The sequence below is a fragment of the Artemia franciscana genome, chromosome 19 (genome assembly GCF_032884065.1).
Source record: "Artemia franciscana chromosome 19, ASM3288406v1, whole genome shotgun sequence".
Classification (NCBI taxonomy): Eukaryota; Metazoa; Arthropoda; class Branchiopoda; order Anostraca; family Artemiidae; genus Artemia; species Artemia franciscana.
In genome coordinates, this window is record NC_088881.1 from 22,286,611 (window position 1) to 22,301,169 (window position 14,559).

Genomic DNA, 14,559 nt, shown 5'->3' on the forward strand with positions numbered 1-14,559 from the left:
TGTACGTGGTAGCGGTGTAATAGCATAGTAGTTGCAATAACAGTATTAGTAGCATTCGTAAGAATAGTGGTAGTGGTGTTCGCATAGTAACTATTTAAAGTTTAAATCATAGAAGACAATAAAGAGGAGCATACAATCAGTACTGTTACCATGGTACTATGTAAAATGGAGCAAGTTCATTTTTTCCGAGTTTTGCAAAGCTATAAGAATACAAGAAACCAAATACGGAAAAATGAAATTGCTTCTACTTAGCATAAGGGTACAAAACGAGAATCATTCCATAAGGGTATCAGTACCATTAGAACTTCCTATTACCCCTAAAACACAGTAAATTTCTAGAAGTGAAATTTGTTTATCAGGGTAAGCACTGGCAGAAGCCAGTATTTTCACAGGAATAAAAAAAATCAAAGATTTAGTGACTTTAATAGCATTTTTAATTTCTTAAAGTTTCAGCTTAACAGAGCTTTTGAAGTAAAAACCTTGGATTTGTCAGAATCGTTCCTTAATAGTAACATGAGAAATACTAAATCCGCAAAATAGAATTTCAAGACTCGTTTCCACAATCGGGCGAGCAAGTTCTAATTCGACAATCATTTTATATCAAAACTAAAAACAGATTTCGGCAGATCTTTCTTGCTTGCACAGCTCTCGTTATATATTTTCTTGAAAAATTAAATAGCTAAATTGAATCTTAGTACCCCATAAGCTGATCCGTTAACATAAAAAATCAGGCTGTTTTTCTTTTCTTTTTTTTTCATCCCAGGTTAAAAGAATGTAAAGCCAGAAAAGAAAACAATCGTGAGATGAATTATCGATGAAAATCAATATTTACAATATATTTTTATAAAAGAAGGTAAGAAGGTATTTTTAGTATTACTTGTGATTTATTCTAGGGTGCTGAACAACTATGTACTAAACAGAAAATGTTTTTGAACAATAGAAGTTTGTTTTTCTTCCAGCTACCATCAAATCATATACACCAACTGATCTCAAAGGATATAATTTTCGTTCATAACCAGTATGCATCTTTAGTCGAAGTCGATTTTTCTGCATAAGGTAAACACAAATGTTTCAACCTAAAAAATATGTGTATGCAACTCATCCTGCTTTAAAACTCCAGATAAGATTTGTCGATAAGATACTGATAATTTGTTGTACGGAGTGGTTTCCTGATAAACCTAAGAAAATAAAGTCGTGTCACAGATCTTGGGAATCAAAAATATCGCATGCACAATACAAAAGCTACCATTTTTTTTTTTTAATATATAGAGGAAGGGAGTAGATTTTTTTTTTATTAAATCGAACGAAAAGCAAAAACTAACAAGTAGACCATGAGGAGTACCTAAAAAAACATAAGTACGAGAAAGTTTTTGATCTTATGTTCTCCTAGAACCATTCTACTTAATACAGCAAAAATAGGAACATTACAAATGCAAGTAAAGAGCGATACTAAAACACAGAGCAAGCAATAATTACACTGAATGAAAGGAAGCTATTGTCCCCTCAAATCCCCACTTTTACAACCCGCTGTTTTACCAGCAACAGCATATTTTCGATATTTTAGTTGAGAACGCGAATGTAACTCAGTTTATTTCCCTTGGCAAGTGCTATATTGTGATAATTTTGCAAAAAATTCAAGTAACCATTTGAGAGCCACGCATGTGGGTCGAAGAGCACATTTTAATGCCCACATATCACAACTCTCACTGAGCCTTTGGATAAATATATAACGGGTTTTGAGGAAGAGAAAAAGTAGAAATTGATGTCTAGTCCCCCTTGTGTTCCTGGGAATCTTGTTGTTCTACACCTTTCTTGTTTGTGCGATGCGTGTGGGAAGGATGAGAGAGTAATAGTGCCCCTCTCATTGCGACAATATTTTTCTGCGTAGCATAAAATATTACATTCCCATGCTCAAGGCACCACGAACCTCGCCAGAAAATTTCTTGGGGGGACACGACTACAATGGCTCGTAGCTAATATGGCGCGTAACGAATTACGCGCGCGGGGGAGGGGGCGCGAAGCGCCCCCACCAACTAGGTGTTGGGGTGGCGCTTCGTGCCACCCCAACAGCTAGTGCTTAATAATTAAGTATATACGCTCTATTGATTAAATGGACGTCAGCCAAGTCCAAATGCCCGAGGGATTGATAGAGGGGTTTCAGACATCGGCGGGCGTTCTTCAAGGCTGCCTCCTGTCACCCCATTTCTTTAACCTATTCCTCAACGCAGCGCTATCATTTTCCGGGACCGTTGATGGTGCAAAATTTGGAGGGAAGCCTATCGATAAATTGGCATACGCAGATGACATCGAGAAATTCAACAGCCATGACATCTACTCCAAGTTGACACCGAAGAACTAGTGTCGGCAACCGAGGCCTTCGGGATGGTCGTTAACACAGCCAAAACCAGGGTTATACGGGTGTCTGGAGACACTGCTTCAAGAAACGTGCAGATAACAATAAAAGGAGAGCTAGTAGAAAATGTTGACTCCATCTTATACCTAGGGAACCTCCTAACTTCTGATAACGACTGCTCGAAATCCATGAAACGAAGACTTGGCCTGGCAGGCGGCAGCTTCAAGAACCTCTTGTCAATCTGGAAAAACAAGATTCTGTCAACTTCTATGAAGGTGCGACTCTTCTCATAATCCCAATCGCTTTATACTCAAGGGAAACTTGGTCAATAAAGGCTGATGATGAGTGAAGAATCTCCGCATTTGAAACTAAATGCCTTTGACGCATTGCAGGGACTGCCTACATTCACCGAGTCTCAAATGAAGACCTCCGAGAACTACTCCGTTGCCCTCGCACCATCATGGACCGGGTCAGAAGCTAGCAATTCCGCTGGCTTGGCCATATCCAGCGAATGTCGCCCAACGCTTACGATGTCGGCCTAGAGGCCGACATCGTAAGAGATGGACTGACAACTTCCCGCCCCATAACCTCCCCCAGCTACTTCTTCTAGTTCCAGAAACATCGAACTACCGTCGCCACATTCATCATTTGCTCAGAAGAGAAGAAGCCCCAACACAGCCACAAAGGCCGGACGGGATTTAAGTCAATTCAAGATTATATGGACCGGTAGAATGAAGCTGAAACATAAAATGAACAAAATGATCACCCCTCTACTTGTGCAGTCATAAATTGACAAGCGCTTTACTAAAAGCAAGAAAATAGAGTAATGATTGTTCTTTCACTGTAAGAAAAAGAACAGACTCTTAGTGGGCAGTAAATTTTATCAATTATCACCCTGAGTCTCTGTAATATATTTAAATGATAAATAATGCCAGTGATATATTTAAAGCTTGGACCAAACAGTGCAGACTTGAATTTTCTGTTTGTTACTAAGAATTCTTTTAAGCTTAAAGAACACTTTTTCAATAAAATCATGGTATGCGTGAAATAAATAAAGTCTTTAAATTATAATTTGCCTTTTTACTTTCAGTGAAGCACTTGTCAATTTTACGACGGCATGCATGAAGGGCTATTATTTTGTTCGTTCACAGAGCTCTATTTTATTTTGATCTATACTTATTTGTAGGTTATCTCATATGTCGATTGTATTTCTTCCTCGTTTTACCCATAATTGCGCTATAATAGGGCATTTTAGGGTTACAATAGCGTTCGCTATTTTCGTGCTAGTCTGGACTGGTGATTGCGCCTGTTTGGGCTATACGTCATGCCAAAAACCTGGCAAACTCGCAGCACAGTCGCGTGCATGATATTTTGGCAAAATATTCAACACAAAATTTACATGCCTAGGGTGATCTGCTGGATGGAACATGGAAAAAACTCAAGAAAACTTTGAAATAAAGGTAAACTTCCACCTCAAATAGTCTTCGTAGCTAGAAGGAATGGTATAAATCTAGAATTTGGGCTATTAAGAAGAAAAACAATTCTGATATATTATAGGCTAGCCATGGCTCAATCAAGAAAAAACTGCAATTGGTCCAACACATTGAAGGTGCTGCCACTATCTTTTACCCGCTCTATTTCCTAAAGTGCAAATATAGAGCCATATTTTTTATTTGCTGTGTTTTTCTGTTTTTTGTTCTTAGTATTGATTCAATTTACAGGTTTAAAAATGAGCAGTGTATGGGACATAGCCTATATAATTAGGGTTAGCCTATTTTCGGTACATTATGGGAGAGCTTTGAGGGTAAAGTGGGTAAAATTCTACTTTAGCTACTTTTGGTTATCTTGTAAAATGGTTAGATTAGGAAAATGACACTTTCAGGGGTGGGTCTACAGGCTAAAGCATGTCCTAGGAAGGTATTCTTAAATACCTGTCTCTACTCCCTCTCCCTCTATAGGGCCATGACCCTTAGAAATATGCATGTGTGCTATAAAAGTGAAACCTTGAAAATAGTTCTTCTGCTGAAATAAAGTACAAGAAGATTGTCTTCAGCTTCACAACATTGCTCAGTCCTAATTTAGGGCTGTCTAGAGGGAGAAGGAGTAGAGATGGCTAGGTACTCCTAAATACCTTCCCAGGAAATACTGTAGACTGTAGACCCATCTATGAAAGTTTCATTTTCCTAACCCAACCCCTTTCCAAGATAGCTAAAATAGAATTTTACCATAAAGTGTAGTAGAAGCATCTTCAATAAGCTATGGAATGTGTTAATTAGGCCATTGTTTTTCTTTATGAGCAAAACAAATGAATTTTATATATATTGAGAATTCAGAGTGCTAGAATAGGTTTGAAAATTAATGTTAAGAAGACTAAGTTGCTAAGACTCTGAATAAATAAAGATGAAAAGATGATATTGAATAGGCTAAAATATAGCAGACAGCTTCATTTACCTCAGTAGTAGCCTATTAGCCTATTAATAAAGACAGTGGGAACCATGATGATGTTAAAAGTTGCATTGCCAATTCTTGGTGGTTTTTTGCAGTTGAAAGAAGTTGAGTAGGCTAGGAAGATAAGTTTGCAAATCAAGATTAAAATTTTAGAAGCTATAGTGATGACAGTAGATTGTACAAAAATCAGGGTTTTCCCATTTTCTACAGCTATAATGAGAGAAAGGTTAAGATGGCTTGGACATGTTCTGTGGAGGAAGGATTAGATATTGCCAAATATTTTTCTTTTCAGCCAACTGGCTAGGGCTAAAAATAAAGCAGGTTGTCTAGAATTGGGGTAGGTGGATATTGTAAAGAAAGAGTTAAACAAAATGGAAACTTCCTTTAGGGTATAAAGAGGGAGGCTTTGAATAGATTGGGATGGAGGAGGAGCATGTGTAGCTATGTTGGCCTCAGGTGGCTTTGTACTCTAGTGAGTTGTTGTTACTAGTAGTAGTAACCTAGTATTGTTAATGAGAATCATTTCCTTAACAAGCTTTCTTCTCAATAGCCCCAATTCTAAACTTATGGCAGTAAAGCTTTAAATTTTACTGTTTTATGATCCATGTAAATAAACATAAAACTTAGGCATGGGCAGCTGATAATCAGTAAACTAACCTGACATAGGCCTAGACTTAGCTGGTAAATTAAACATGTTCACTTAATTAAGGAAATGAATATATTGCTTGGTTCCTTTTCTTTATGCTCTAGCTAAATTCAACAATATCTACATGTTTCCACATGGATTATACATTGATTTTATGACAAGATGATTACCATTAGCCATTTTAAGTATTATACCTATGATGTCAGTTTCATCCCTGTGAAGATTTAAAGGTTGGGGGGAATGAGGGATTGAATTATGCACAAAGATGGCAACTCCTCCTCACTATCTATTGGTAGATATATCTTTCAGCAGTTTGGTTTTCTTGAACTGATGAAGATTGGTCTCTTGTACACAAATAATCCCAGTTTTATTATTATGTGCATATTGGATAAGATCATCAAGTTTATTTGAGCTAAGAGAGACACAATTCTATTGTAGAATTAAATAAAAGAAACAAGTTTTTTTAACTGAAAGTAAGGAGCAACATTAAAACTAAAAACGAACAAAATTTCTTTGTATATGAAAGGGGCTGCTTCCTCATCAATGCCCTGCTCTTTACGCTCAAGTTTGACTCTTTCTCTTAACTCTACTTTTTTTAAACAATAAAATTTCTGAACAGTTTTGAATCAATGCGTGTTTTGATTTTGGCTCTCTGCAGATGAATAATTAAAACAAAATTTGCATATTTATTTTTTTGGCTAAATGGCTTTCTCATATTTTCAATCAAATGATTTTGAGAAAAAAAGGAGCGGGGAGGAGGCCTAGTTGCCCTCCGATTTTTTTGGTTACTTAAAAAGGCAACTAGAACTTTTATTTTTTTACAAATGTTTTTATTAGTAAAAAGATATACATAACTTACAAATTAGCTTACATAACAAACTTCTGTATTCTCATGTTTTTATTATGTATATGAAGGGGTTCACCCCCTCGTCAGTACCTTGCTCTTTACACTAAAGCTTAAATTTTTCCCAATTTCTTAAGAATGACCCCTGAATCACAAAAGCTGCAGAATAAATAGTTGAAATTACTAGAAATAATTTAGCATAAAGAGTGAGATATTAGGAGGTGAGCCCATCATATGCGTAATAATTTCTGTTTGTTTTAAGTTTTAATGCTTCTCCTTACTTTCAGTTGAAAAAACTTTTTCATATTTATTTTTTTATTGTTTTTTTAATAATGCTAGAAAATCCTGTGCTCCCTTCATGAAAATTTTCTTTCCCATGACAAATTCCTCCAAGGGAAGTTCCCTTAATGTATCCCCCTCTTATCACCCCCCCCCCCACAACTTAAAAATCCCCCTGAAAACGTCTGTATACTTCGAAATAACCATTACTATATGTAAGCACTGGTCAAAGTTAGTAACTTGTGGCCCCTCCCCATGGGGACTGTGGGGGAGTAAGTCGTCCCCAAAGACATAGTTATAAGATATTTTGACTACACTGAATAAAATGGCTATCTCAGAATTTTGATTTGGTGACTTTGGGAAAATAATTAGCGTGAGAGGGGGCCTAGGTGCCCTCTAATTTTTTTGGTCACTTAAAAAGGGCACTAGAACCTTTCATTTCCTTTAGAATGAGCCCTCTGGCAAGATTCTAGCACCACTGGGTCAATACGATCACCCCTAGGGAAAAAACAAAACAAAAACAAACAAATAAATATGCATCCGTGATCTGCCTTCTCGCAAAAAATACAAAATTTTCACATTTTTGTAGATTTTATTTTCTAAAATAAGGCAAATTTTCTCAGGCTTGTAACTTTTGATGGGTAAGACTAAACATGATTAAATTTATATTTTAAAATCAGCATTAAAATTTGATTCTTTTGATGTAGCTATTGATATCAAAATTTCCTTTTTTTAGAGTTTTGTTTACTATTGAGCCGGGTTGCTCCTTACTACAGTTCATTACCACCAACTGTTTGATCTGCAGCTCAATTGCCATAGGTGGAGTTGAATAGGTGACAAGCTCGATATTTGGTTAGAATTCATGATAAGTCCTTATCTATCTATTCAAAGATAGAATAAGAAAAGTAATATTTAGCAATATCATTGATAATAGTAACTTTTTATGGCACTTGGTATTAACTAAGTGACATATAGCAATTGCCAATTCTGTTGGTCTGTCTGTCTGTCAGTCTGTCCTGCTTTTGCTACTTTTAACTTACAAACGGGTGATAGGATCTTAATGAAATGTTTGGAAAGATATCGTGTCTTAGAGCTCTTATTTTAAATCCCAACAGGATCTAGTGACATTGGAGGAGTTGGAGGGGGGACCTAAAATCTTGGAAAATGCTTAAAGTGGAGGGATTGGAAACTTGGTGGGAGAATAAGCAGAAGTCCTGGATATATGATTGACATAACCGGAACGCATCTGCTCTGTTTGGGGGAGTTGGGGGGGGGTAATCCTGAAAAATTAGAAAAATTGAGGTATTTTTAACTTACAAAGGAATGATTGAATCTTAATTAAATTTGAAGCTTGGAAGGATATCGTGTCTCAGAGCTCTTATTTTGAATCCCGACAGGATCTGGTGACAGTGGGGGAGGGACTGGGGGACCTAAAATCTTGGAAAACGCTTCGAGTGGAGGGATGGCGGTGAAACTTGGTGGGAAAAATAATCACAAGTCCTAGATACAAGATTGACATAACCGGAACGGATCCGCTCTCTTTGGAGGAGTTGGGGGGGGGGGGTTTAATTCTGAAAAATTACAGAAAATGAGACATTTTTAACTTACAAAAGAGGGATCAAATCTTCATGAAATTTGATGTTTGGAAGGATATCGTGTCTCAGAGCTCTTATTTTAAATCCCGAATGGATCCGGTGACATTGCAGGGAGTTGTGGGGAGGGCAGAATCTTGGAAAATGCTTAGAGTGGAGGGATCAGGATGAAACTTGGTGGGAAAAATAATCACAAGTCCTAGATACAAGATTGACATAACCGGAACAGATCCGCTCTCTCTGGTGGAGATTTAATTCTAAAAAATTAGAAAAAATGAGAAAAATGAAAAAAAATATTTTTAACTTACAAAGGAGTGATCGGATCTTAATGAAATTCGATGTTTAGAAGGATATCGTGTCTCAGAGCTCTTATTGTAAATCCGGACCAGATTCGTTGGCGTTTGGGGGAGTTGGGGGGAAACCTAAAATCTTGGAAAACACTTAGAGTGGAGTGATTGGGATGCAACTTGGTGAAAGAAATAAGCACAGGTCCTAGATACGTGATTGTCATAACTGGAACGGATCCGCTCTCTTTGGGGGAGTTGGGGGGGATGGTTAATTCTAAAAAATTAGAAAAAATGAGGTATTTTTAACTTCCGAAGGAGCAATCAGATCTTAATGAAATTTCATATTTAGAAGGACCTCGTAACCCAGATCTTTATTTTAAATCCCGACCGGATCCAGTTTCATTGGGGGGGGGGGCGCAAACCATGGAAAACGCTTTAAGCGGAGAGATCAGGATGGAACTTGGTGAGAAGAATTAGCATAAATCCAAGATACGTGACGGAAATAACTGGATAAGATATGTTCTCTTTGGTGGAGTTGGGGGAGGGAGAGATTCGGAAAAATTAGAAAAAATTAAGGTATTTGTAACTTACAAACGGGTCATCAGATCTTAATGAAATTTGATCTTTAGAAGGATCTTGTGCTTTAGAACTTTCATTTTAAATCCAGAACAGATCCTGTGACATTGGCGGGAGGAGCTGGAGGGGGAAAACTGGAAATCTTGGAAAACGCTTAGAGTGGAGACATTGGGATGAAACTTGATGGGAAGAATAAGCAAAAGTCATAGATACGTGATTGACATAATTGGAACGGATCCGTTCTCTTTAGGGGAGCTGGGGGTTGTTAATTTGGAAAAAATAGAAAATTTGAGGTATTTTAATTTAAGAATAGGCGACTGGATCCTAATGAAATTTGATATTTAGAAGGAACTCATGTCTCAGAGGTCTTACTTCAAATCCTGACCAGATCTATTGACATTGGAGGGAGTTGGAGGGGAAAACGCTTATAAATGTCGTTAGATACGTGACTGGCGTAACTGGACTAGATCCGGGGGGGGGGTTAGGGGGTGGAGTTCAGTGCTTTGGCGAGTTTGGTGCTTCTGGACGTGCTAGGATGATGAAAATTGGTAGGCGTGTCAGGGAGCTGCACAAATTGACTTGACAAAGTCGTTTTCCCTGATTCAACCATCTGGGGGGGACTGAATGGAGGGGGAAAATTTAGAACAATTGAGGTATTTTTAACTTACGAGTGGGTGATCGGATCTTAATGAATTTTGATATTTAGAAGGAACTCGTGACTCAGAGCTCTTATTTTAAACCCGGCCATCATTAAACCTCTGATTTTCCTTTTAAAGCAATGTATTGATTGTTAGAATTTTGCCAGAGCTCATACCATATGAGTTCTTGGATCTTCCGACCTCGTCACAAGTGCCATATGAGCTCTTAGCTCTTGTTATGTGAGACTGTCCCTCTTTCAGTCCATGATTTCCGACTAAGTATGGGGTTTTTGAGGGCTGGGCTTGTTTTGATTACGTCGGGGTGCTCAATAACCTGCTAAGGGATAGATATCTCTATTGGAGATAACTGAGCTTGATTTTGGTTATTTTTGGGAGTGCGTGGCCAAGTGCTGAGAAAAAGGTTTTGAGATTGCTTCCTTAGCATTATTAATTCTTGAAAATGATGGTCCTTTGGAAAGCTTAGCAAGCTCCATTGCAGCTGTAGGAAATGGGACATTTTGTTGATGGACTATCCTTAAAACTTTAGTCCATTGGAGATATTTAGGACATAAGCCACAATATGTAGGCTGGTGGCAGCTTTCACAGCTGATGCATTTAGGAGCTGTAAAATATCTAATTTCACTAGAAAAGGGGTAATTAGCAAGACAATTGGGGCAGATTTCGTCAGAGGGAGAGCAGTACTTAGACATGTGACCAAGCTTAAAACATTTCGAACATTGAATAGGCTTTTCTTGGTATGTTTCATAAGTTTTAGGTTGACCAAAAAGGTACAATGAGTTAAACTGGGTACTCACAGTTAAGAAAAAAATGACACTCTTACTGTTTAGTAGCCCATTAGCGTCTGACTTGCCCATCCAATAGTCTTTAAGGACTTCTAACATTTCTTCCTTGTTATCCATGAGACCATCTTTCAGGTCTTCTGTTAATAGTTCGATTGGGACATTATAAATCACTATTTCTTGTGTGTTTTCATAGGTGAACTCCACCATTCAGGAGTAACTGGTATATGATCGATTCTATGTTGGTTAAGAGTGTACAGGAATTTATTCTGTCTTGGAAAATTGCTGTATGAGAACCATCTCTGTTAACATTTACAGTCAAATTATTCTTAAAGATTTGAATAGATGCATTCTAATGTTAGCGATTATTCGTTGCAAACGCTAAGTCTTTTACTGTTGGGATGGAGAGGATAATGGATTTGTTCTTCATATTTATTGCTGGGACTGAGCTAGAGATTTGTATTATTTCAAAAGGGCTTGTGGAGAATCTTTTGTGCTTCTGCTTTCTAATAACTGTCTAAAAATCATCATTGAAATGGGAATCAGTTTTGGGGCTTGGGACTCTGGGACTATTATCATAGCATTATTCTGGCTGTCATCACTGAAGATTGGAGATACAGCAATGGCATTGGCAGCTATTGGGATCTCAGCTTCTGAATACCAACTTGATGGTTGGCTCCCTTCCCTGAAGGGGCTGGAAGAGCTAGGATACATTCAGTTAAGGAAAAAAAAACTCCAAAACAAATCCTACCACACAAAAAGTTAAAGGAAAAAGCAATAAAATACTTTCACAAAATATGATAATAAATGCTTAGTTTCAATCACTGAGAAAGGAAAAAGATATGGTAAAATTCTAGTTAATTGACTTCTTGCTATCTTGGAAAGGGTTTAGGTTAGGAAAATGAAACTTTTAGGGATGGGTCTACAGGCTAAAGTATGTCCCGGGAAGGTATTTTAAAGAACCCACCTCCACTCCTTCTCCCTCTAGAGGGCCCTGAAATTTGCCTAAATGACAGGTCTATACCTATTGAAATGTTTACAAAACAACATTTTACCTTAATTTTCAGTTACTAGTTGCTTTTTATCCACCTTTAGTACTGAAAATACAATTCCTGTTATTTGAGTAGAATTTTGAGCCATATCAGTGTTTTTTTTTCAAAATTTAGGAAATGTATTTGCATATCTTTAAAACCTTATAAAATGGATTTGAGCAAAGTTATGAAGCTGAAAACAATTTCGTTGTACTTCAATTAAACAGTAGATCTATTTTGCAAGGTTTCACTTTTATAACACACATATTTTTAAAGGTCATCAAAGGTCAGGGCCCCTTAGAGGGAGAGGGAGTGGAGGTAATTGCTTCAAAATACCTTCCTGGGACATGCTTTAGTCTGTAGATAGATATATAGATAAATAATGCAAATAGATAGATAGATAGATAGATAGATAAGTGTATTTCAAAAACCCGTGGGCCATATACACACAAAAATATAAATAAATAACAAACAAGCAAGGAAATTAACAACAGTATGAACACGCACAAAAAAACAGAATTCAACGCAAAAAGTACCTAATCTAACTACAAAAGAAATTAATCATATAAAACTTTTTCTTCTTATTAAAGATTTATCTATATATACTCCCACTCGAAATATTATGGTTGGGTTACTATTTTGTAGAATACCCGGAAGCATCACATTAATCCCATGCAAATAAATTTCCCGTAAATCCAAGAGCACCGGGCATTTCCGGAGAAAATGATCCAAGTCTTCATCATCATCTTTACAAAGGGGACAAACATACCGCCTATCAGGACCAACTATCATTTTATTTTTGTCGAACGTTTTTTGCCTGTTCTGGATTGGAAGACAATTTGCCCTAAGCTGAATCCAACGACGTAGAATCATAGGCCGGTAAGTTAAATTTAAAATAAACTTCCTCCCCAAAACTAGGTTTTGCCGGATTATAATGTTGTAGGGTTGTAGAATCAAAAACCAGCCCTTGCCAATGCTGAATTTCCTGACTCTCTATATAGAAACTCTTCCCAAGTTTCTACAACAAACATCTCTATATGTTGAAACACGTTTTTCATTACGCCAGGAACATGCCTAATACCAACTAAACCTTGGTATCTAAAGTCTTGCAATTGTTAACTAAGTTTTAAGTAAATATTGATAAGCATTCATGGAATCAGAATGGTGTTCATACCAAAATTAAGACATAAAGATGGGATCAAAATCAAAAGAATTTTGTCATCACCCCAATATTTGTCTCAAGCTAATTTTCTATTTCTTTTTCAGCTTAAAAATAGATTGGTTCTTGGACTACTATCTTCATTTCTCATCTTGTGTTCGGCCTGGCTTATTTTACATCTTCTGTGTGGAACTCTGCCAAGTCTGTCTTTTTCATCAATGGCAACACTGTTCTTGCTTGTTACTTTTCTTGTAATGCAGTTTGCTATTCTTTTTCTCAAACACAAAGGTATGTATCTCACCCTTTTTATATTGGTTATATCCAGCATTCTAATGAGCAACAATAAGCATTGGACTACGGAACGTTAGATCCTATTCCATTGAAACAAATTGTTCCTTTCAGACATTTGGCCTGTATGTACATTTTCTCGCCATCCAATATCTGTTATGGCAGTTTAGATTTACTCTTTGCTGATCTGGAAAGTAATCTTGATACATGTATACAAATATTTTACTGTTTAGTGAATTGAAGAACTAGGGTGATCCTATTTCAGCAAAAATCCATCGTGAATAAAGAGATAGATGTTAACCCCTCCCCCTTTCCTCCAAGGGGCTGCTTGAAGCAATCCTCTAGTACTCAAAAGGTTTTGTGAAAGTGTGTTATTATGTGCAAACATCTGTATATATTTTAATCTCAAAACTTGCTTAAGTTTTACACTCAATAATTGAAGTTCTGGCCATATGTAACCATACTAAGGGATACTAAGGGACAAGGTCAAAGCCATGTCTAAATGTAAATTGCCTGAAAAAGATATTTTTACTCAATGAGACATTCTTGAGTTTATTTTAATTTCTGTTTGTTTAGACATCCTTTATTCATCCGTGTTAATTTTAGGTTTGACTTTGTTGTTCGTTTTAGTTTCTGTCCATTTTAGCCTCTTTTTTTTATTCATTCATACTAACTTCTATTCTTATCATCTGACTTTATTTCTCCTTGTTTTAGGCTTGAGTTTTGCTCTTTCCGTGTTTTGGAAGCTTTTATTATGCTTTTTAATTAATATGGATGAAAGTAAGGATTAGCCAGAAAAAATCTCAGAGAGTGTAGCCCTAGCATCAGAGCCAAAGAAAATGTATCTGAGCAGAAAAATACTTGCGTGCCTTTTTGAGATCTTTGCCATCCATAATCAATTTATAAAAAAATATTTTGTCTTCCCGTTGCATTTCTCCTAACTATTGTGTATAGTGTAAGAGTGGCAACTTTTCGTACATTGGACTGCTATCGTCAACCTCTAACATAGACCTTGTTGCTGCTTCGTTTGGCAGTTACAAGGTCAAAATTGTAAAAGTATTCTATTTGGAAGACCTTCCGATCTACTTGCTTTTACTCCTCCCCACCTGTAGCTTAAAATAAATGATCGAATTGGTTAATGCCAAGATTAGAAAATGTTTTAAGTGAGACTTTGAGTAAAGTCTCTGACGAGATTCTAAGCAAAATCAAAGTGCCTTTGAATCTTCTAAAAAGTCTCAGACCGAAGACCTGTGACAAGAACAGATCTAGTCAATCCGTGTAATTCGGCTAAGCTATGGCTTTCGGTTTTGAACTATCGTGGGCGCCTGCGAGAAGATGTAGTGAATAACCTGAGGCTCTGTACTAAACGGGATTTCAATAGTGAACTGAATAACCATAAGTTAATGCTGATCCAGAAAAATCGTGATTCCTATTGCTGGAGACCTCTCCAAAAACTGGAAGTATCGCAAGCCTGCCAAAGCTCAGAGTACAAATATGCCTGAAAAAAAATGGGTTGAATATTTCGCGAGTGAGTTCAGTGTACCGAGTAAAAGCATAGAGGAGATTTTTGAAAAAGAGCTTGACGCTGTTTTTTCAAATAAGACGAAATCTTACCTGT

The 14,559-nt window shown here is 36.9% G+C and overlaps 1 protein-coding gene across 1 annotated transcript in view; it reads left to right on the top strand.

Moving 5' to 3' along the window:
• Positions 1 to 3,702: 3,702 nt before the first annotated feature.
• Positions 3,703 to 14,559, top strand: part of LOC136039426 (nucleoporin NDC1-like) — a gene marked incomplete in the record, with an annotated part of 42,905 nt that continues 32,048 nt past the window's right edge. Inside the window, 2 exon segments of the mRNA XM_065723161.1 lie at positions 3,703 to 3,813; positions 12,761 to 12,941. Of these exon segments, the coding sequence (XP_065579233.1) occupies positions 3,781 to 3,813; positions 12,761 to 12,941 (214 nt within the window).